General features: G+C 36.5%; 1 protein-coding gene across 1 annotated transcript in view; it reads right to left on the reverse strand.

Annotated features, from left to right (window-relative positions):
* KIF13B (kinesin family member 13B) overlaps nt 1-25282 on the reverse strand; it is a 280794-nt gene that overhangs the window by 143582 nt on the left and 111930 nt on the right. Inside the window, 5 exon segments of the mRNA XM_044663470.1 lie at nt 7427-7639; nt 11573-11684; nt 14967-15079; nt 18562-18696; nt 25089-25176. Coding sequence (XP_044519405.1) covers nt 7427-7639; nt 11573-11684; nt 14967-15079; nt 18562-18696; nt 25089-25176 — 661 coding nt within the window.

Raw genomic sequence — 25282 nt, forward strand, 5'->3', positions numbered from 1 at the left:
ATTGGGAAGGCTTCTAATTTATCCCCATTGCATATGATGTTTGTTGATGGTTTTAGGTATATACTGTTTATTATTTTTAGGAAAGGTCCTTCTATTCCTATACTTTTCAGTGTTTTCAATAGGAATGGATGCTGTATTTTGTCAAAGGCTTTTTCAGCATCTATTGAGATAATCATGTGATTTTTGTTTGTTAGACTGTTGATATGGTCAATTATGTGGATGGTTTTCCTAATGTTGAACCAACCTTGCATTCCTGGTATAAATCCCACCTGATCATGGTGGATGATCTTCTTAATTACTTGCTGGAGTCTCTTTGCTAGTATTCTATTTAAGATTTTTGCATCTATGTTCATTAGGGAAACTGGTCTATAGTTTCCTTTCTCTGTTTTTAATCTACCTGACTTTGGAATCAGTTCCATATTTGTGTCATAAAAGGAATTTGGTAGGACTCCTTCTTTGTTTATTATAACAAATAATTGTATAGTATGGGGATTAGTTGTTTATTGAATGTTTGATAGAATTCACTTGTGAATCCATCAGGCCCTGGCGATTTTTTTCTTAGGGAGTTCTTTGATGGCTTGTTCAATTTCTTTTTCTGATATGGGATTATTTAAGTATTCTATTTCTTCTGTTGTTAATCTAGGCTATTTATATTTTTGTAAATATTCATCCATATCACCTAGATTGTTATATTTATTGCCATATAATTGGGCAAAATAGTTTTTAATGATTGCCTTAATTTCCTCTTCATTAGAGGTGAGGTCTCCCTTTTCATCTTTGAAACTGTTAATTTGGTTTTCTTTTTTTTTTTATTAGATTTACCAGTACTTTGTCTGTTTTTTCAAAATACCAGCTTCTAGTCTTATTTATTAAATCAATAGTTCTTTCACTTTCGATTTTATTAATTTCTCCTTTGATTTTTAGTATTTCTAATTTAGTTTTCATCTGAGGATTTTTAATTTGTTCATTTTCTAGTTTTAAGTTGCATTCCCAATTCATTAATATCTGCCCTCTCTAATTAGTTAATATATGCACTCAGTGATGTAAATTTTCCCCTTACAAGTGCTTTGGCTGTACCCCATAGGTTTGGGTAAGAAGTCTCATCATTGTCATTGTCTTCAATGAAATTATTAATTGTTTCTATGATTTGTTCTTTCACTAAATTATTTTGGAGAATCATATTATTTAATTTCCAATTAGTTTTTGGTTTGCCTCTCCATGTATTCTTACTAATAACTATCTTTATTGCGTTATGATCTGATAAGGCTGCATTTATTATTTCTGCTTTTTTTGCATTTGTTTGCCATGTTTCTATGCCCTATTACAGGGGTCGGCAATGTATGGCTCTGTCTGCAGGAGCCATAAAGTGTATTTTTTTTTCAGGTGCTGTTACAGGAGCACACACTGTGAGCACTGTAAGGCTCTCACGAAATTACATTTTAGAAAATGTGGCGTTTATGGCTCTCACGGCCAAAAAGGTTGCCGACCCCTGCCCTATTACATGGTCTATCTTTGCGAATGTTCCATGTGCTGCTGAAAAGAAGGTGTATTCCTTTTTGTCCCTATTTATTTTTCTCCATACATATCTATTAACTCTAATTTTTCTAGGGTTTCATTCACCTCTCTTATTTCTTTCTTATTTATTTTTTGGTTTGATTTATCTAGATCTGATAGAGGAAGGTTGAGGTCCCCCACTAGTATAGTTTTGCTATCTATTTCATCCTTGAGCTCCACTAGCTTCTCCTTTAGAAATTTGGAACCTATACCATTTGGTGCATACATGTTGACTACTGATATTTCTTCATTGTTTATGCTGCCTTTTATTAGGATGTAATTACCTTCCCTATCTCTTTTAACCATATCTATTTTTACTTTGGCTCTGTCAGAGATCATGATGGCAACCCCTGCTTTCTTTTTCTCATTTGAAGCCCAACAGATTTTGCACCATCCTTTCATTTTTACTCTATGTATGTCTGCCTAACTCATGTGTGTTTCTTGTAGACAAAATATGGTAGGATTTTGGTTTCTAATCCACCTGCTATTTGCTTCTATTTAATGGGTGAGTTCATCCCATTCACATTCAGAGTTATAATTATCAACTGTGCATTCCCAGACATTTTGATTCTCTCTCACTAGAATGTATAGGAATAGAAGGACCTTTCCTAAAAATAAAAAACATTATATATCTAAAACCATCAACAAGCATCATATGTAATGAGGATAAATTAGAAGCCTTCCCAGTAAGATCAGGCATGAAACAAGGATGCCCATTATCACCTCTATTATTTATCATTGTACTAGAAACACTAGCAGTAGCTAGTTAGAGAATTAATTAGAGAAGAAAAAGAAACTGAAGGTATTAAAATAGGCAATGAGGAAACTAAGCTACCACTCTTTGCAGATGATATGATGGTCTACTTAAAAAATCCTAGAGAATCAACTAAAAACCTAGTAGAAATAATCAACAACTTTAACAAAGTTGCAGGATACAAAATAAATGCACATATATCATCAGCATTTCTATATATTTCCAACACATCACAGCAGCAAGAGGTAGAAAGAAAACACCATTTAAAATCACCCTAGACAATATAAAATACTTAGGAATCTATCTACCTAAACAAACACAGGAATTATATGACCACAACTACAAAACACTTTCCAAACAATTAAAACTAGATCTAAACAATTGGAAAAACATTGATTGCTCATGGGTAGGACAAGCTAACATAATAAAAATGACCATTCTACCCAAATTAATTTACTTATTTAGTGCCACACCTATCAAACTACCAAAAAACTTTTTTACTGAATTAGAAAAAACTATAACAAAGTTCATTTGGAAGAACAAAAGATCAAGAATATCAAGGGAAATAATGAAAAATAAAACATGAAGGAAGGTAGCCTAGCAGTATCAGATATTAAACTATACTATAAAACAGCAGTCATCAAAATAATATGGTACTGGGGGGGGGGGGGCCAGCTGGGTAGCTCAGTGAATTGAGAGCCAGGCCTACACATGGGAGGTCTTAGGTTCAAATCTGGCCTCAGACACTTCCCAGCTGTGTGACCTTGAGCAAGTCACTTGACCCCCATTGCCTACCCTTACCACTCTTCTGCCCTGGAGTCAATACACCGTATTGATTCCAAGACAGAAGGTAAGGGTTTAAAAAAAAAAACAATATTGTACTGGCTAAGAGACAGAAGGGAGGATCAGTGGAATAGACTTGGGGTAAGTGATGTCAGCAAGACAGTGTATGATAAACTCAAAGAGCCCAACTTTTGGGATAAAAATCCACTATTTGACAAAAACTGCTGGGAAAATTGGAAAACAATATGGTAGAGATTAGGTTTAGATCAACATCTCACACTCTACACCAAGATAAATTCAGAATGGTTGAATGACTTGAATATAAAGAAGGAAACTGTAAGTGAATTAAGTGAACACAGAATAGTATACTTGTCAGATCTTTGGGAAAGGAAAGATTTTAAAACCAAGCAAGAGTTAGAAAAAATTACAAAATGTAAAATAAATAATTTTGATTATATTAAATTAAAAAGGTTTTATACAAACAAAAACAATGCAACCAAAATCAGAAGGGAAACAACAAACTGGGAAAAAGCTTTATAACAAAAAATTAGGTCTAACTACTCAAATATATAAAGGGCTAAATCAATTGTATAAAAAGTCAAGCCATTCCCCAATTGATAAATGGACAAGGGAAATGAATAGGCAATTTTCAGATAAAGAAATCAAAACTATCAATAAGCACATAAGAAAGTGTTCTAAATCTCTAATAATTAGAGAAATGCAAATCAAAACAACTCTGAAGTATCACCTCATACCTAGCAGATTGGCTAAAATGATAGAAGGGGAGAGTAATGAATGTTGGAGGGGATGTGGCAAAATTGGGACATTAATGCATTGCTGGTAGAGTTGTGAACTGATCCAACCATTCTGGATGGCAATTTGGAATTATGCCCAATGAGCGCTAAAAGAATGCCTGCCCTTTGATCCAGCCATACCATTGTTGGGTTTGTACCCCAAAGAGATCAGAGATAAACAGACTTGTACAAAAATATTATAGCTGCGCTTTTTGTGGTGGCAAAAAAAACTGGAAAACGAGGGTATGCCCTTCAATTGGGGAATGGCTGAAGGAATTGTGGTATATGCTGGTAATGGAATACTATTGTGCTCAAAGGAATAATAAACTGGAGGAATTCCATGTGAACTGGAGAGACCTCCAGGAATTGATGCAGAGTGAAAGGAGCAGAGCCAGAAGAACATTCTACACAGAGACTGATACACTGTGGTAAAATCGAATGTAATGGACTTCTCTACTAGCAGCAATGCAATGACCCAGGACAATTCTGAGGGATTTATGTAAAAGAATGCTACCCACATTCAGAGGAAGAACTACAGGAGAGGAAACACAGAAGAAAAACAACTGCTTGAACACATGGGTTGATGAAGACAGGATTGGGAATGTAGACCCAAAACAATCACCCCAATGCAACTATCAATAATATGGAAATAGTTCTTGATAGATGACACATGTTAAAACCAGTGGAAATGCGTGTCGGCTATGGAGAAAAGGGGGATTTGAGGGGTGAAGGGGAAAGTAAGAACATGAATCATGTAACCATAGCAATATTTTCTAAAAAATAAAAAAATTTTTTAAAAAAAGAAATTTTCTATGGGTCTCCTTTTTTATAAAAACAATGAGCTTACCTACAGTCTTATAGCTGTGAATTTTTGGTTTTTCATATGTATAAAATGAACTAAGTAATGGTAGCCTCAACAAAGTAATAAAAAACTTCAGGGATATAAAAAAAAATTAAAACCAAAACCCCAAATCAGATACCCATATAAACAAGTTTGTCCACTTTCTGAGAAGTGTTGCATTCAAAACTTAGAAAAAGACATATTTCTTTGGAGATGAACAATGTGGGACTTTGTTTCACTTAATAATGAATATTTGTTATAAGAACTGAAGTAGTAGGTTTTTTTAATGGCAAAAGGGGAAGAAAATTAATGCATGGTATTTAAAAGGTAAATGAAATTTTAAAAAAACGATGGGGTTAGAGTAGGGGCTTTCCTTAATCTTTATGAACAATAATTAATTAGATCAGGTAGTTTGTTTATTTACTTTTGTTCCTTACCACTTTATAAAGAGCCACTTAGTAAAATGTAACAATGGTATACATGAATTTAAGTGAACAATAAATTTAGTGTGTTAACGGTTTTATTCCAGAAGGCTATTTACTTAAAATAAGTGATTTTATTGTTTTTCAGTCACTTCAATCATGTTCAACTCTTTGTGATGTCTGGAGTTTTCCTGGCAAAAATACTGGAGTAGTTTGCCATTTTCTTTTCCCACTGATTGTATAGATGAGGAAACTGAAGCAAACAGGGTTAAGTGACTAGCTCAGGGTCACAGAGTGGATAAGTGTCTGAAGGCAGATTTGAACTCAGGAAGATGAGTCTTTCTGACTCCAGGCTGGGTTCTTTATTTACTGCATTACCTAGCTGCCTCATCACAGTAATAACCTACTCTATTATTATTAATAGCAATAGTGCTTTAAAGTTTACAACAAACTAATTTTTGAACCAGTAACAATTTAGTTTCCAACTCCAAGGACTGGCCTGAAACTGCTCCCTCCAAGGTTTATTTCTGACCTGTCTTAGGTTCTGGAGACATTCCTCTCTCAGTTCTCCTCCTCCCTGGTGACTTACTTTACTCTTAGTATCCTATGTTGAATTGTCATTCTCATCTTTCTCCCACTCACTAAGTGTGGTCATCATTAAAGGCTCTGTCCTGGGTCCTCTCATCTTTCTTAACTAATTCTAACCCTTGGTGATCTCTTTTGTTCTCATGGAATCATAGATCATCTATATACTGGTAAATTTTGAATCTATATTGCTAGCTCTAATCTCTTTTCTGAAATCCAGGCTGGTATTGTTAACTGCATGATAGCTCTATCTAGATGTCTCAAAGGCATTTTGAACTCAACATGTCTAAGGCAGAATTCATATTTCCTCCAAAATGCACTGTAATTTAAAATTCTTTGTTTAAATTGATGGCACCCACCTTCCTTCCTAGCTTCAAACCTTTAGAATCATCCTCATTTACAACATCCAATCAATTGCTAAGACTTATCAATACTCCCTCTGAAACTTCTCATATGGTTGTTAGTCAACAAGCATTTATTAAGAACATTATGGGGGGCAGCTAAGCTGGTTCAGTGGATAGAAAGCCAGACCTAGAGATGGCAGGTCCTGGGTTCAAGTCTGGACTCAGATACCTCCTAGCTGGGTGACCCTGGGCAAGTCACTTAACCCCCATTGCCTAATCCTTATCACTCTTTAGCCTTGAAACCAATACATAGTATTCATTCTAGGACAGAAGATAAGGGTTTAAAAAAGAAAAAAGAAAAAAAGGGCTTATTATGTGCCATGCTCAGTGAAAATTTCTGGAACCCACTGAGGGAAAGAACATGCAAAAAATTGTACATGCAAGATATATATGGGGGGAGGAGGAGGGAGAGGAACGACAGAGAGAGAGAATATAAATAGAAGGTTAATTCAGAGGAAAGAGACTATCAATGAAATAGCCTCTTACAAGGTCTCTTGCAGAAGATATCTGAAGTATTTACACTGAATTTTGAAGGAAGCCAAGAGGCAATGTGAGAAAAGAGAACATTTCAGGCAAGAGGACATCCTACCCATGCTCTCCACTCACTGAGCTACTCTACTTACTAGAATATATTGCCATCTCAACTCTGCCTCGGTGAATCCCAGCATCCATCAAAGCATAGCTCAAATACCACTACCACACAAAGTCTTTCCTGATCCTGGCCCTGCACACATTAGAACTTCCTTCCTCCTGAAATGACTCTGCATACACTCTGTGTTTGCTACTTAGTTGTGTACATGATGAAACCTTCCAGGATATACTAATATCTGCATGAGTAAGGGGACTGTTTTGTTTTGGTCTTATATTCACAATGCCTTTGCCACAATAGATGTTTAATAAATACTGGTTCAACTGAATTGCGCATTGCAAAATAATTTACTTCCCTTTCTTCTGTCTTCCTATACCATCCCTTACACCTGTGAATGGAAGGGTCTAAAAAGCAAGGCCTGTTTCATTTTTCTTTTTATCTCCAAATACAGGGACTGGCACATAGCAGGCAATCAATAAATGCCTATTGACTGATTTATCACCTACCATGTCATATAAAGCAATTAATTTTCCTTCTCTTATTCAAAATTCATCTCAACCTCCACTTTATACACAATCTAGCTTAAATACAGAATGCTGGAATGGGAAAAAAGCATTATTTGAGGGGCTAAAAGAACAACGCAAAAATTTGGCTTTACTGGATTCTCACAGAAAAAAACAGGAATCAAATGTGACTGTACCTCCGCTTTTGTTAGCTGTTCTTTGAGTTTTTCTACTTCTTCTCGGAGATCCCGAATGATTCGTGCATTGGGGTCCTCATTCACTACTGCATGGTTAACAATGTTTTTGGCTCTGTCAGCATACCTCAGAGTTGAAAGAGTCTCATCATAGTTATCAGCTGCAGGGCTGACAGTGGCCACCATGGCTGTCTTGCTATTACCCCCAAGACTATCCTGAAGGAGAAAAAAATAATAAAATCATAGGATGTTCCAATTGAGAGAGATTTCAAAGAAAACTATCCAAACGCTTATATTTTGAAGAGGAGAAAAATTAAGGCTAGAGAAGCAAAATTACTTATTCAGTGATACAAAGTCAGTTAAGGGTAGAGATAGGCTTAAAACTCAGGCTTCCTGAATCCAATGAGCCATTCCACTACATCTGAAGAATTCTCCATCTAATTATAGAGAAAAAAAAACATATAACTGGTTTGCCTGATATAATTAATTGATAGAAAGGCCAATTTATCCACTATTAATGAATAAATCTGTATGTATATTCACTGGAAGATGGATGTCATCTAGTTTTTCTATAAAATCTAGATTTACCTCATTATAGGCTTCTTAAAGAAGGCACTAAAATAACTAAGGCACCATTTCATTTATCACTGAGCTACCACACAAGATGATGCAATTGAAGGCCATCCTGCTCCCATAATCATTAAAGGGAAATTTTCTAATCTTGTGAGTTCTAGAGTACAAGAATGGTACAACCAAAAAGTAGTGCCAGCTTTTGGCCACCAACAATTCTTATTTGAACATTTGAAATAAAACAACAAAAGCTAAGGACTATTAGAAAGAATCCAAAAGATGATATTAAAAATATAAAGTACACCATGCCCGAGAACAGTGGGGACGAACCTTTTAGAGACCGAGTGCCCAAATTCCTCACTCCACCTATGAGCCCCCTCACCCCCCATCCCAGACAGAGGAGGGAGGAAGCACTCTCATTGGCTGCTGGGCAGAAGGGTGGGGCATGGGAGAAATGTCCTCAGGCAGGTTTGGAGAGAGGAAGGGAAGTAACCCCCACCAGCACACTCTGGAACACATGCCATAAGTTTGTGAACTCAGCTCTATAGTACTTTTCCCCACAGAAGCCAAATCCAGGAAAATACATGCTGTATATGGGATAAAGAAGAAGAGAGCTATACCATCAAAGCTTGCTTCTGGGCTTGAGACCATGCATAAGTCACTTAATCTCACTGAGACTATGTTTCCTCTTTGATAAAATGAGAAAAACACTCCACAAGGTCAAATAAACAGAAAGTGTTTTGTACACCTTAAAGCACTATATTAACACAAGTTGTGGCTCCCATATGCTGGTTCTCCCTTGTTTAAGCCTCTAGTCCTCTTAAATCTTTCTCTCACACATAACATAATCAGCCTGAGTCACAGGTCTAACCACATGAATCTCCAAAAATTGGACTGAACCCCCTATTGTCACTAAGAAAAAAAAAAAAGAAACCCTTTGGTCTGATATATAAAGCCCTCCATAATCCTGATTCAACCTGTTTTCACAGTCATTTCATATCCTACCCCCCAATACCCTTTCTTTTCCAAACTGGCTTAACTCTGCCCTGAAGTCAAAAGCTCAGCTTCCTATCTGCCTAGAATGCCCTCCCTCTTCACCCTCTCCTCTTTGGCTTCCTTGAAATGCACCCCAGGAGCCCCATTCTACACAAATCCTTCTTAAGCACCTTCCTTCCTCTGAGAGGTCACTGCTCTGTCTCTCCCCAACCCAAACAGCCTACCCTTAAATGACGGATTTGTGGACATCTTGTATCCTCCTCCATCCCCCCAAAGGAGATAGATTCTGGGAGGGGCAATAGGAGGGGTTGGCTTTTTGTCTTTCTCTCCCTGCTTCACATAGAGTAAGCACCTAATAAACCTTAATTTACATACATTGACTCCCCCTGGACATCCATAAAGGCCAGTATACCCAGAGTCAGAAGACACGGGCCTGACACAGGAAAGGGTCCATACCAGACCCTGTTGCCCACTCAGACACATTCAGGCTGCCCCACCTAGAAGGCTCCCACTAGCTCTACACACATCTCACAGCCTTCCCAGCAGGGTCCTTTTTTTCCAGTTAAACCTAGAGCCATCATTACAGTGAGAAGGACTGACATAAGGGAGAGGACAAATAACCATTCTGAAGCCAAGTTCTTCCTGAGGCACTCACCTGCATGATGGAGAGGAAAGGCTGCTGGACTCCAGTGAGGCTACCCAGGCTCAGCTCCTGTCCTTCTCCAGGGCTGTGCTTTGTTGAACCTGGTGGAGCCTCAGGCTAGATGCCTGCAAAATGAGGTTAACACCTCCAGGATTGGCCTCATAAAGGAGCCAGCCTATATAAAGTTCTTTGTGAAACTAAAGGTCACTTGTTATGATTACTACTACTGCTGCTACCATTACCACCACTATTACCTATAAAAACAACAACAACTTCCTTGGCCTGGTAATTAAGGATTTACATGATCTAGCACTGGCCTTCCTTTCCAAGTTTATCTCACATTCCACTCTTGCTGCAAGCTATATTCTGGCCTAAGACCAACTAGCTTTGCCCAGAACTCAAACTACTATCTCTCATACCTCTCCGTATTAACACATGTTTTAGTAGTAGTTCAAGGGCCTTAGTTCTAATCCTGATGCTGCCAAAAAATCAAATATGTAGCCTTAGGTGAATCATGTAACTTCTTCAGGCATGAGTATTTTCATCTGCAAAACGAGGTTAGACCAGATGATTTCTATTCCTTACTGCTCCCACAGAGATTTAACAGCTAATACTACAAAATCATTTACACATCTACTTACTAACAATTCAGATTGCTACAGAAACACAAAGAAAGGCATTCTCATCTTGAAAGAAAGTTTGCCAGAAGGCATGAAAAGTGGCAAAGCTAGCTAATTTGTGCTAGGAGGGATCATGGCTTCCTGAGAAGTTCTCTGGCCCCAAGTTTGATGACTGCTTCATTTATAGATGCCAATCTAACATTTCTGACACACTTGCCTTAGCAGCATCCTAATAATGTTAAGGAGAGTCCCACACAGATGAATGAGATTCAAGAGTTGCTTATAAAGATCCCAACTTGGTTTGCCAATCTGTGCATTGATAAAACAGGGGTAGGTGCTGCCCTTCAAACAACCACATACTGTTAGCCCACATGAGCTACCAAAGCTATTGGCTAAAAGAAGAGTTGCAACAATAACTGCCACAGTGAAAAAACTGCACATACTGTGCTTCAATTTATGCTGAGGAAAGGAAACCTGGCCAACAACAAATACTTGATATTTTAAAAGCCCTTTGTGACTCCTAAAGCAACAAAATATTCTGCCTACACTGAAAATAGCTGAAGCCACTCGGAAAAAGGAAATAACAACAAAAGAATTGGCACTTTTTCAAAGAAAAAGGAAAGTCCTTCATTTACTCTGTTTGTGGGATTAGACAAATTCAGTTTCAGATGTGGCAAATTCAAAGGAAGTTAAACATAAAAAGAATTGAAGTTTCAGACTTATAAGATTTTTAGAGCCTGAGGTTTGACAGATGAGAAAGAATACTAATAGCCTAAGGAGCTCAGTGACTCCCCCAAGGTCACAGAGCTAGTTAGGGAAGATGGGAGCTGGGAGATAGAGCCTAGGTCTCCTGATTAATTGAATCTGGAATGTTTTCAACTCTTCTATGCTGTCTCCTAGCAAAGAAGGGGAAAAAACAGGATGAAAAATGGCCTAAAAAAGTCATTTGATATATTACCCATTCATAAGAATGTGTGTATTCCTTAAAAGGCAATAAAACAAGCCTGTCAGTGATTAAATATCCATAACTAATGCATATTAGAATAAAATTTTTGTACAGAAAACCATTCCAGCATGAAAAAACTTAATTGAGACTCTCTCTCCTCCCCAAAATAAGTGTTAGCTTCTACTTGCAGCACACCTAAAAGTACCATATGTCATGGGAGAAAAGGCAATAAACTTGGAATTAAAAGGCAGAGTAAAATTCAACAAACATTAAGTTCCTCGTGTAGGTAAAATGTGCTAGACACTGAAGGAACTACATACAGAGTGATGTTTTTGCTTTCTCCAATTGAAAACATGCAGAAGAAAATCACTTACTTTTAACAGCCAGGTGAGAACAGAGTCACGGTATGGAACAAATTTATTCTTGTTTCTTCCAGCACCCTGATCTGCAAGGGCAGAGATAACCAGACCAAGGGTGGTGAGGGACCTGCAGGGTGGCATGAATATTGGTCAGCAAAAAAATCTAAAGATAAAATGTCTTAAGACATTCATCAAGATTGACTGGGCCCGCATATGAATGACACTGAGGTCAGCATAGTGTATTCAATTGTAAGCCCATGGAAACTATAGATGACTCTTTCAACCCTGCTAATGCTGAAAAAATGAAATTGCTTGTTCAATAGCCTCCATTCAAGTTTGAGGTAGAGATCATTAGCCTGCTGCACACTTGTTGCATCTACCATTCAGGCAGATGTTTTCAAAGAATAAAAGGCTTATGTTGGAGAAAGCCACTGTGAAAAATAACCCTTCATAATTTTTCTATTAAAATAAATCCAACACTAAAAGAATTCAGACTTCTAGTCAATGTAATGATTATTGTTGATGTGATGAGGTATGCCTTCTCTCAGTCAGTAGGGAAGTGGTTACTATAGCTATAGAATAAATACACATTTTCAGAAATAGCTAACATATATATGTTTTGCTTTAATAGATTGTGGGACTCACCAATGTTAACAGTAAAGGAAAATGATAAATGTTGGAAGAGATGTGGCAAAACTGGGACATGAATGCATTGTTAGTAGAGTTATGAACTGATCTAAACATTCTGAAGGGCAAATTGGAACTCTGCCCAAAGGGCTATAAAATTGCATACTCTTTGATCCAGTAATACCACTAGTGGGTCTGTGTCCCAAAGAGATTTTTTAAAAAAGGGAAAGAACCTACTTATACAAAAATATTTGTAGCAGAAATTTTTGTGGTGGCAAAGAATTGAAAATTAAGGAGATGTCTATCAATTGGGAAATGGCTGAACAAATTGTGGTATATGATGGTGATAGAATATTATTGTGCTATAAGAAATGATAAGCAGAATGACTTCAGAAAAAGCTAGAAAGTCCTATATGAGCTGATACAGAGTGAAATAAGCAGAGTAGGAGAACATTGTACATAGTAACAGCAATACTGTATGATGATCAACTGTGAATGACTTAGCTATTCCAGTAATACAATGATCCTAAACAATTTCAAAGGACTTAGAACAAATAATGCCACCACCTCGATCAGAAGGAAGATCAATGCATATTATTTTCACTTTAGTTCAGTTATGTTTTTATTGTGTGGTTTTGGTTTTATATGAGTATTCTCTTACAACAATGACCAATATGGAAGAATGTTTTGCTTGATAATTCATGTATAATCCAGATCAAATTGCTTACTATCTCCAGAAGGGGGAAGGGAATGAGATATTTTTGATCTTATAATTTTGGAAATATATGTTGAAAATTCTTATTACACGTAATTGGTATTTTCCCATGGTTAGATGATTCATGTTCTCTCCTCTCTTTTTCTCCCCCCTCCTAGAGCTGACAAGAGAAAATAAGATATTTTTTAAAACTTGGAAAGAAAAAACAAAACAAAACTGGAAGATCACTGAGAAGTAAAATAATGTTTTTTTAAAAAGAAAGAGGTGTACTAAGGAGAAGCTAGAAGCCTTTCCAATAAAATCAGGAGTGAAGCAAGGATGCACATTATTACCAACAGTATTTAACATGGTAGAAGAAATGCTAGCCATCACAATAAGAGAAGAAAAAGAGATTGAGGGAATCAGAATGTACAGAGGTAATAAAACTATCTGTGTTTGCAGATGACATGACATATGTGGAAAATTCTAAAGATTCAACTAAAAAGTCAATTGAAACTATAAATAACTTTAACAAAGTAGCAGGATATAAAATAAATCCACATAAATCATCAGTACTTTTACACATTACTAACAAAGTTCTGCAAGAAGAGATGGAAAGAGATATTCCCATTTAAAATAGCTGTAGATGGAATATAATACCTGGGAACATGCTTGACAAAAAAAACCCAGAAATTAAATGAACATAAAAAAATAAAGAGGCATCAATAAAATAATTTTAATAGACAAAATGACTACAACAATGCAAATGAAAAGACCAACACAGACAAATACTGAAACTCAATGCTGCAAAAGTTTAAAGTGGAAAATGGCAAAAACATCAAATATTACATGCTGAGTGCTTTGACTGCAAAGAGAGAATCAAATGAATGAGTGGAAGATTACTGTCACTGTAGGTTCAAGACTCTCCAATAATAAAAAGAAAGTTTCCTCCAAGATTTACTGGGAGACTGATATCAGGGAAAGAATTCTCTGCTGTGTAGGAGGCATGTGGATTATGGTGTGTTGACACAAAGAAATAATCAATCCTATTCATGTCTATTTTGGACACAGAGATTTCCTAGTTGAAGGATGAGATAGTTGGCTCAGGGGACTAGAAATAGGATGTGGTCATTTTTTAAAAAGTTTGTATTTTTCACTGGATGGAATTAGTCAGGCATATGAAGAACATGGAGAAAACCCCAGATTGGGTTCATCTTATCACCACCTGATTATCAGCCTATTGCTCTTGTAGGATTGTGTACTGTAGGAGAGAAGCTGGAGTACTACCCTATAATCACTTGTCACATTAAGGACAGGGGTGGCTGGGAGAGATATGATGCGTCTCCAATTAGCCAGGAGAGGAGACAGAATAATAGCAAATTAGTTGTGGAAAAATTGCAGGTATGTTTGTAAAGGTGAAAACTTGCCTAGTAAAATAAATTCTACCAGCCAGAGTCAATCCCCAGTGGGGAAATACTTGATCCAAACTGGCTTGAAGAGACTACCAGCTCTATGTTAAATTTCCAGAAAGAGGAAGTATGGTGGAATTAGGACAACACCTATGCACAAAAAGAAATTAGTGAATAGAGCCACATATTATGAAGTACTCTTTGTTCAGTATAGATCAAAAGTATGAAGGCAGTATGGGCTGATTATAATTAGAAATCGCTCAATTAGAGGGTGCCCTAGGCTATGAAGGATGCAAATCTAATGAAGAGTTCCTGATTTAGACCAATTAAGCTTATTGTGCTCCAAGACTACTAGATTCAATTCTAACCCATCTGCCACTGAAAAAATATTGCTGGTCATGAAGGAGATTAAGAGATAGTAAAGTGGATTAGTATAAATTCAACACCATGACTAGAAAATACTCAAAAGCTCAGTTACCACTGGAAATAGAAATGGAAATAAGACCTATTTTTATATATAAAGGATAACACTGATTCCCAACTCCCAGATTCTTCCATTAGACATTTTGGTCTTTACAGAAACCATGTTGAGATTTTAAAAACAAAAAATAAAACCATACATCAAATTATCAAAGCATCTTACCAACGAGACAGGAAAGTGAGCTTCTAAAGGCCTTACTTGTTAATATTGCTTCCTTCCTTCAGCCTATCACCTGCAGCTCCTGTTTTTGTGGCTCTTTCACTGCCTGCTAGGTCAACCAGGCTTAGTTTGCCAACCTTCTCTCCCGATGTCTGCAGAATAAGACAAACAGTAATAAAAAGTAATTGATCATATTTTATAAATAAAATTCAAAGCCCTCTAGACAGAAAGGAGACGATTTTGTACCTGAAAGATTTACGTATCAAACTCCTTATTTGTATTTTGTCTACTGAAAACAGGCAAAAACCAATATTTATCTATTATAAATTAGTTTCATGAATACACTAAGCTACCATTAGGAATCTTAAATAATTAAAAGAAATTTCAGTTTTAAGGAATTTATTATATAAAATATTAGACAATAATCAGTAAGCAAAAACACCTTAGGACAGAAATGTGCAGTGAGATTTTGCCTAAATAGCCAGGCTGGTGCTTATACAATAGCTAGGTGGTTCAGGGCACAGATAGCCAGGTGTGGAGATGAGAAGTCCTGGGTTTGAATCTGATCTCAGATACTTCTTAGATATGTGACCCTAGGCAAGTCGCTGAAACCCCACTGCCTGGGCCTTACCATTATTCTGCCTATTCTAAGATGGAATGAATGTTTTTTTTTTTGTTGTTTTAAAGCTACTGCTTCTTAAACAAAATTGAATTAAAGCAAATGAATCTAAAATTTTAGGACAGAATCACTCACAAAAAAAGCTGAGATGAACCACTCCCACATACACATTCAAAAGTGACATAAAGAATAGGACAACTGTTGCCAAACACCAAATTCTTCTCAGAAATAGCAGATGGGGGCAGCTGAGTAGCTCAGTTGATTGAGAGCCAGGCCTAGAGACAGGAGGTCCTGGGTTCAAATCTGACCAGACACTTCCCAGCTGTGTGACCCTGGGCAAGTCACTTAACCCCCATTGCCTAGTCCTTACCACTCTTCTGCCTTGGAGCCAATACATGGTACTGACTCCAAGAGGGAAGGTAAAGATTAAAAAAATTAAAAAATAAAAAAGGAATAACAGATAACATATCTAACCTATCAGAAAAGCATGCATTGATTTCACCTACATCAAACTGATTCAATATAATTTTGCTTTATGTTTAAATAAAATAAAAACCCAGAAACATATCCTAAAATATAATATTTTTTGCTAAAATGCCTGAAGCACATTAGGTATTTAATGAGTTTCTGGTGAGTTTGTTCAATTGAATAGCCAAGTAATTTTTCACTTTACAATATTTGAAATTCATTCATTGGGGGAAAGGAGGGATTTTCATTTCAATCTACAAGACAGAAAAAAATAAGAATTAATAGCAAATAAATTTCTTGATAAGTAAAAAGTACATAACATTGGGGCAATATTCACACTTAAATATATGTCCCTGTCCCTTCCAACTTGCTAGCACCTTTCAATTAGAATGGAGAGGTTTACCTGTCAAATGTATGGATAAAGGAAGAATCTATTAACAAACAAGACATAAAGAACATAACAGAAAAATGAAATGGATAATTTTGATTACATTAAATTTAAAAGTTTATATATATATGTATGTATATATATATAAATATACACACATACATAAAACAAAAAATATTAAAAAGGAAACAAATTGAGGGGAAAAATTGACAGTAAGTATCTTTGACAAAGGCCTCATTTCTCAAAAATATACATGGAAAAGGATTGGGGGAAATTGGGATACTAATGCACTGCTGGTAGAACTGTGAACTGATACAACCATTATGGAGAGCAGCATGGAAGCAGGCTCAAAGGGCCACAAAACTCTGCATGCGTATCCTTTGACCCTGTAATACCCACTACTACAACGGTCGGCAACCTTTTTGGCTGTGAGAGCCATAAACGCCTGCGGAAGGAGGAGGATGGAGGTGGAAGGCGCTGGAATATGGGGCGGGGGCTGAAGGCCCCCCTTGGGCACATCTGGGGCTCTGCCTGGACTGGCAGGTGGGGAGGTGGAGCCAGATATGGCTCGAGAGCCATAGGTTGCCGACCCCTGCACTACTAGGTCGGTATTCCAAAGATATCAGAGATAAGGAAAGAGGACCTTTTTGTACAAAAATATTTTTAGCACTTCTCTTTGTAGTGGCAAATTGGAAATTGAGGGGATTTCTATGATTTGGGGAATGGCTATATAAGCTATGCTATATGGTTGTAATGGAAAACCATTAGCCATAAGAAATAATGAACAGGATGAATTCAGAATAACCTGGAAAGACATATGAACTGATACAAAGGGAATAGAACCAAGAGAACACTGTATACAGCAACAGAAATATTGTACAATGATAAACTGTGATGGACTAAACCAGTGATGGGCAAACTTTTTAAAGAGGGGGCCAAAGAAAGGAAATGCTCATCTGTCAGTCTGTTTCTAAGGCAACTCTTTCGAAGTTTCATTGTATTGTATCCTACTCATTGTATTCGTCAGATTAGGAATAATGATTAATAATAAGCTGCCAGATAGAACATTTCAGGGGGCCCCATCTGGCCCGTGGCCGGGTGTAGTTTGCCCATCACTGAACTAAACTATTACCAGCAAAACAAGATTCCAAGATAACTTCAAGAAGGCTCAAGATAAAAAAAAAATGCTATCTATAACCAAAGAAAGAACTGTTAGAATCTGACTACAGATCAAAGCACACCATCCTTCACTTATTTTCTTCATGACTTTTTTTTATTATATATGTGATATGAGTCTTCAGTCACAACATGAGGAATATGGAAATAAGTACTGCACAAAAACATTGATATAACTTATATCAGACTATTACCACCTTGGGGAATGAGGTGGAGGAAAACTGAATCTCAAAATGTGAGAAAAGAACTGTCAAAAATGTACTTCTACATGTAAAAAAAATTCAATTAAATATATATATAAATAAAAATATTAGGGCAATATTCACTCTCAAATATACCTTTCCTCTACCTACAACTTGCTAGCACCTTTCAAGTAGATTCAAAATAATGTTATAAAATTATAAAATTTTGCCATCTTTTCAATTAACAAATAGGAATACCACTAAAACTTGGAGAGCTGCTGCTCTGCACTGTGCCTTGGTTAAATATACATAAACGCAGACTGGAATTGATTTTCCTTAGTTCGTTTCCTGTCTTCACAAGCTTTATGCAAGCTCAATTTTACTATTTTTGGAAGGGTAATTATTCTTAATTATCATCATTAAATATGATACCATAATTTTGTTCACACTTTCATATCAATGTTTTTCAAATTAGCCATCACAGCAATTTAAATTCAGATACATGACTGATCCAGATTTTATCTTTTAAAACATTTTCCACTGATCAAGGATGATGCAAAAAGCAATGGTTTGGCTACTTTGCCACTTACTGTCCATGTGAAACTGCACGTGGACTGAATCTTACTCGGTTTCAGCCTCTTCATCTGAAAAATGACGGTTGTATTAGATGGCCTCCAAAATCCTTTCCAGCTCTAAATCTATGATCTTTTACTACATTAGTGAGGCAAGCAATGGATAATTATGCACTGGGAACACAAAGAATGAGACCTTGTACATGAAGAATAACTGTACTGCACTTACCCCAGATTGCACATCATACAAAGTATGGGTCAGGATGATCTTGAAGACTGCGTGGGATCTGCTGCTTTCTTCATTCATGTTGGTAGCAGCAACTGTTCGGGACTTATTGCCTTCTGACATCAAGGACTCAATATCCTACATGGAAATTTTAAAATATTAGATGATTAATTTCACTGTTGTCTAACAAACATTAAACATCCTGTAGAACTCTATTTAAAAAAACAGCAAAATCGATGGTTCAGTCAATTCCATTTGTTTATAAAAACAACTTGCCTTTTCAAAATGTACCAGCCAAGAGAGTATACACTGATAGTTTCACTGAAAACTACTTCAAGTGCTCTAAATATAACTTTCTTCAGTTTCTGAAGGTGAATAAGAAGTTTCATGAAGACTAAATACATTCTATTCTTTACTGATAAGTAAACATTTTAGTGACAAAAAAGCCAATATTCATAAGATGCATGCAAATTTTCATAAGCAAGAAGCAAAAGGGGGTCTTCGGTTTTACAATTATGAACTGGAATTGGAATATAAGTAATTCTCTTCCTTTTAAACCTTTACTTTCTCTCTTAGAATCAATACTGAGTATCAGTTCCAAGGCAAAAGAGAAAGAAGGGCTTAGGCAATTAGATTAAGTGCCTTGTTCAGGATCAGAACTAGAAAGTGTCTGAAACAAGATTTGAACCTAGAACCACCCTGCTCCAGATGTGCCTCTTTGTCCACTGGGACAACCAACTACCCCTAAGCAATTTCTGTCATATTAAAATAACCGACTCCTACTCTGCCTGCTACTGGGGTAAAACGTCACAAACAGGTGAGTTGTGATGCTTTAGTTCTGGCCTCATGATGCTAACAGGCTATGCCTGGAGAACAGAAAAAAATTAAAATGCTCTTACATGAAATATATTTTTTGAAAGAAAACAACTCATCATTAATTTAGCCAAATACAAAATTTTTTAATGAAGCATATAGTTCTAAAGATCTAATTATTATAAAATTATCAATCAATGCTTAATCTAACACTTGCTTTTTTCTTAGGCTAAAGAAAAGAAAAGCAAGAAGAGAAGGTAGGTGGCTCAGTGGATAGAAAGCCAGACTTAGAAATAGATGGCCCAGAGTTCAAATGTAGCCTCAGATACTTCCTAGTTGGGTGACCTGGGCAACTTAACCCTAATTGCCTAGTTCTTTCCTCTCTTCTGCCTTGGAACTGATACTCGGTATTGATTCTAAGACAGAAAGGGAGGGACTGAAGGAGGAAATGAGGGAGGGAAGGAGGAAGAAAGGAAGGGAGATGGGAAGGAAGGAATTACCTACCTTAATAGTCTCTTTTTGTTAGTTTCTATGCTGGTAAGGCTGGCAAATGATAAAAACATGCTCTCTCTAGAGTCAGAAATATAGAACTAGAAAAGACTTTAAAAGCCAACTGGCATAACAACTTCTTCATTCCAGATATTAGGAAACTGCAAGCCAGAAGCTGAACAACTTATAGAAAGTATGGAGCAGAACTAGGCTTAAAACCCAAGTCCTTTGGCACCAAATCTGTAAATTTTTTCAGCAAAACATTTGACTAAGTCTACCAAGATAAACTTGGGAACAAAAGGACAAATGTGGACTAGAAGATTTATAAGCTGGTGTATATATGTAGCTGGCTGAATAAATGTACCTAAAAACTGTTGACTAATAGCAATATAAATCTAGAAATAGTTCATTAGCACTATGACACAGGGCTGCATCTGATATGGGAGCATCAGTTTCCCATTTCTATCAGTTCCTGGGTTTTTTATAAATCCTAAAAAAGAGTAGAAGAGAAGTTGTCTCTTCTCCATCTACTGCTGGCTAGGCCAGTGGGCAGCTACCAACACATCAGAGCAGTGGAGTAAAAGTTTAACACTGTTCCTACTTACCCTCTAAAGACTAACAAAAATACCAAAGCCCTCCACTAAGTCTTCATTAAACCAAACCAATTTGGAATTGGACTATAAAGAAATGCTCATGGACCATAAAATTAAAAAAAAAATAAATGAATTTATAATAAGACTAAAGATACTGCTCCCTTCTACCTCTATACTGCCCAGAGCAGCAACAATGCAGAGCAGTGGGAATTCCCCCAAGCCTCAAGATTTGTATGAATTGATATAAAGTAAAGTGAGCAGAGCCAGAAGGTCAATTTATGTAATAACAACAATACTGTAAAAATGAATGATTTTTAAAAATTTATGAATTCTTAATCAACACAATGATCAACCATGATTACAGAGGTCTTCTAGTGAAGAATACTACTTTACCTTCTAGCAGAAAGGTGATGAAGTTAATTTAAAGAACATGGCCAATACAGAAGTTTGTTTTGTTTGACAATATTTTAAAGGGTTTTGTTTTTCTTCTTGTTCCAGTGGGGCAAGGTGTGGGAGGGAGAAAATAAATAAATGTGTCACCAATGAAAAACTTTCATTCAAATTAAATCCCAAATTCGAATTTGAAGTTCAGACTTTCACATATAATTTTGTTTCTGTTCTCTTTTGTATAGTGAAATGTTTGTCTGTTAATATTTATTAAGCTCATAAAAGAAAACAATGAAGTACTGAAGGACAACTTCAAATCAGAGTTGTAAATTAAATAACTGAGGTATGGGACAAGGATGTTTTCAAAGCACTTTCATAAATCTTATTTCATTGAGCCTAAAGAGCCCCATGAGACAAGAAGGGAAGGTATTAATATGCCATTTCCAATGAAATGGCTAATAATTCTAGGCGTCTAAGTAAATTACACTAAGTCTTAAAGCTAACAAATGACAGATCAAGGCCTCATCGTCTGGCCAGAGAGTTTCAGAGTTGGACTATATATACCTGAGGGGTCATATAGTCTAAACCATACTTGAGAAGGAATTGCCTGTAATAGCAAAAATAGCTCTTGACATTTATAGTTTGTTTTACTGCTTTTAATGTGCTTTGCATACATTATTAGCTCAGGGAAACCTTACAACAACCTAATTATACCTATTTTGCAGATGAAGAAAATGGAGGTCAGAAAGGCTAAGTGAAATGCCAGTGGTCACACAGCTAAAAAATATCTCAGTGAGAAACTGAAAACTTGCAGGTTTCCTGGGTCAAAACCCAGTACTCCACTGAACCCTGCATGCAGCACCTACAGAATCCCAGACATATGTACAAACTTTTGCAGAAAACATTAATGGATAGGGAAGCCATACAGAAGGCAAAGGGAAGTTCACAGGGAGAATAAGTAACACCCAGCATATAACCAACAAGGAACTTTGAAGGAAAGGAGTAAATCAAGGAAATAAACAACAGGAAGAAAGGGGGGGTTGGCTACATGGCAAGGGCATGGGATTTTGGTAGCCTGAGTGTTCCACTTCTATCCCTCGGATATCAGGAGGAGCTTTCAGCAAGTTGGGTAGAGCCCCTCTGGTGAGCTTCTGTCAGCACATGGAAGATCAGCATAAAAGACAGCCAATAAGGAGCAATTATTATCTAGCACAGAAGACAGAGCACCGGGTCTGGAGTGGAGAGGAGCTGGGCTCAAATCTGGCCTCAGACACCTCTCAGCTGTATGACCCTGGGCAAGTCACTTGATCCTGTTTGCCTAGCCCTTGCTGCTCTTCTATCTTAGGACTGAAACTAACAGAAGACAAGCATTTAACAAAATGAAGGGTATGGGTAATGCTGGATGGCCTACACTGTGCATGTTGGAGGAGAAATCTAGAAAAAGGTCACATATTCATTTGAGTATTCAAATACTCCCAGGACTTATCACATAAGAAGTGCCTACTAAATGAGCGCTGATTGATGAAACAGCAAAGGCAAGTGCAGAAGATTCGTTAGAAGGGGTGAAGAAGAGCAAGAAGGCATGCAGTAGGGAACAGGCAACACTATCCAAAGCTGTAGCAAGCTGAAGGATAATGAGGACTGGAAAACGGCTGATGAGACTGACAGTGCGGAGACTGTTGGTTACCTTGGAGAGTGGGGTTTCAAAATGGTGGGATCTGAAGCAAGATCTGAAAGAAGGGGGAAATGAACAAGAAGTGAGAGATACAGAAGACTCTGGAAATCTGGTGGGTAAAAGATAGATATAGATACACAAAAGGAGACATGGGGAGAGTCAAGTGAAAGTCTCTTAAAGATGGAGATCTGGGCATGTTTATAGTTACCCAAAGGGTTGGTAGATAAGGAAAGACTGAAAAGAAAATATTAAGAAAAACAAACTCTTGGAGAAAAGAAAAGGAAAGGAGATCAAAGGTTCAAAAAAGACAAAATACCCTTGGCAAGAAGAGCAATCTCTTCCTCTGAGATCAGAACAAGGAAAGAGAGCAAAGGGGATAATTCAGAGGGGTTTTGCCCTCTGGAAAAGAAGAAGCTAAGATCCGCTGAACAAAATTAGTATTTTGAAATTTGGAACCATACATTAACAAAAAAAATTCACTTTGATTAAAAAAAATACCTCTATGAGGCAAACAGAAATTATGGATAAACAACTTGTTTCAAATTCTTGTTTAATATAATTTATAGCAACTACATCAATATTTCATTTACCAATGATATAGAAATGGACAATCAAAAAAATTTTTAAATTTCAAACAGGCCCTCATATATATTGCTTAAAAAAAATAAAAAAACTAAAGGGTCAGCCTAACAAGACAAGAGCCATTAAGAAGGGATGTTAAATTACACAAATTCATTGAAAGTTAAAATAATAAAATCCTACTCCAATATGAATGAATTTTTTTAAATCCTTACCTTCCATCTTGGAATCAATACTGTGTACTGGCTCCAAGGCAGAAGAGCAGTAAGGGCTAGGCAATGGGGGTCAAGTGACTTGCCCAGGGTCACATAGCTAGGAAGTATCTGAGTCCAGATTTGAACCCAGGACCTCTAATCTCTGGGTCTGACTCTCAATCCACTGAACCACCTAGCAGCCTCTTATCTGAATGAATTTTTAAAAAAATAGAGTAGCTTTTAATTCCCAGCCCCTGGCTTGGATTACATAATTCAGGGCAATGGCATTTATTGTATCAGAATAGGATTTGAAAAAAAAAAAAATGAAGAATGAGAAAAAAAGATTTTTGAAGAAAACCAACCAGCAGGTAGAGAAGACATTCTTGGAACTATAAACATTAACTGCAAAAAGTCATATCAACAGGATTTGAAAATGGGAAAATGAGAAAAAAGATCAACAAAATAAAGACTGAAAAAGGTCACTAGTTGCAAATTGTCAAACATGATTTAAGGTGGATTAGATCTGATGATGATAAATCTTATGTATCATCCTACTTAGTCCACATTTACCTACCTGATCTAGTATTTGGTTTCTAAACATCAAAATATTTTCAAACCTCGCAAATTTCTCCAAGGTCTCTATAAAAAGTTTCACCTCTCAGTATAATTCCAATAATAATAATTAACACTTATATAGCACTAAAAAGTTTGAAAAGCATTACATTATACCACACACATGTTATTTCATTGCCATGTCACAACAATCCAGTGAAGTAGGTGCTGCTATTACTCCTATTTTACAGATGAAAAAACTAAGGCTGAGAGGGCTTAAGTGACTTGCCCACGTGTCTAAAGCAAGATTCTAACTTTATAGCAATTCTCAAATGGTCTGTGCTATAAAAATAATACCATTTTTTAAAAAAACTGCCAGTGATCTTTGAGATTAGTTACCCCTACATCCTCAGTTTTAAAATAAGGAAAATAAGTCTCAAGGAGATGCAATAACTTGCCCCCCAAGGTTACTGGGAAAATTAATGATAAAGCCAAGATTAGAATAAAAATCTCTTATTCTAGTGCTCTTTCTAGTACACTGCTTATTAACAGAATCCTGGGTACAAGCAAAGGTACATGCTTATAAACCTAACAAGGCTGCCTGCCTCCCTCTACCATTAATTTTCCAGAATATTTATTCATACACTATATTTCATGTGATCCTTACAAAAACAATTTTTTTGTTTTTTTTTAAACCCTTACCTTCCGTCTTGGAGTCAATACTGTGTATTGGTTCCAAGTCAGAAGAGTGGTAAGGGCTAGGCAATGAGGGTCAAGTGACTTGCCCAGGGTCACACAGTTGGGAAGTGTCTGAGGTCATATTTGAACCCAGGACCTCTTGTCTCTAGGCCTGGCTCTCAATCCACTGAGCTACCCAGCTGCCCCCACAAAAACACTTTCGATAGGAAGAACAAATCTAAAAACAGACTTCAAATTTTAAATAATCAACTAAGAGTTAATATTAATTAATTAGCCCACCTATAAACAAACCATCAAAACTACTACTCTCTATCATGTGTCCTATCAGCAAACACTACTTTTAAGAAATAAATGGGGGTGCAAAGGAAAAGAAAGAATTCTGTTGAGGAGAAAAGCTTTTTTTTGTTAGTTACATGATAATAGTATATAGTTTTTGCTTCTTAATGATACCTCATTCTTATAAAAGTTATAATCAGTTACAGGAAAAGCTGAAAGAAAAAAAACATGACAAACAATAAATCAGAATATTTCACATAAATGGTATTTTACCTTATAGCTTGTGACAGCCAGTTTAGAAAGCCCATCCACATAAGGACCCAGTACATTGTGTTCTCTGACTTTCAATGTTTGACGGCTTCTGTTCACCCCCCAAAAAAAAAAAGAAAAGAAAAGAAAGAAAAATTAATTCACTTTTAAAAATCCCAACTAATTCTAATGGTCTAATCTCAAAAAGAAAAGTATAA

The sequence above is a fragment of the Gracilinanus agilis genome, chromosome 2, assembly GCF_016433145.1.
Source record: "Gracilinanus agilis isolate LMUSP501 chromosome 2, AgileGrace, whole genome shotgun sequence".
In the NCBI taxonomy this organism is placed as follows: Eukaryota; Metazoa; Chordata; class Mammalia; order Didelphimorphia; family Didelphidae; genus Gracilinanus; species Gracilinanus agilis.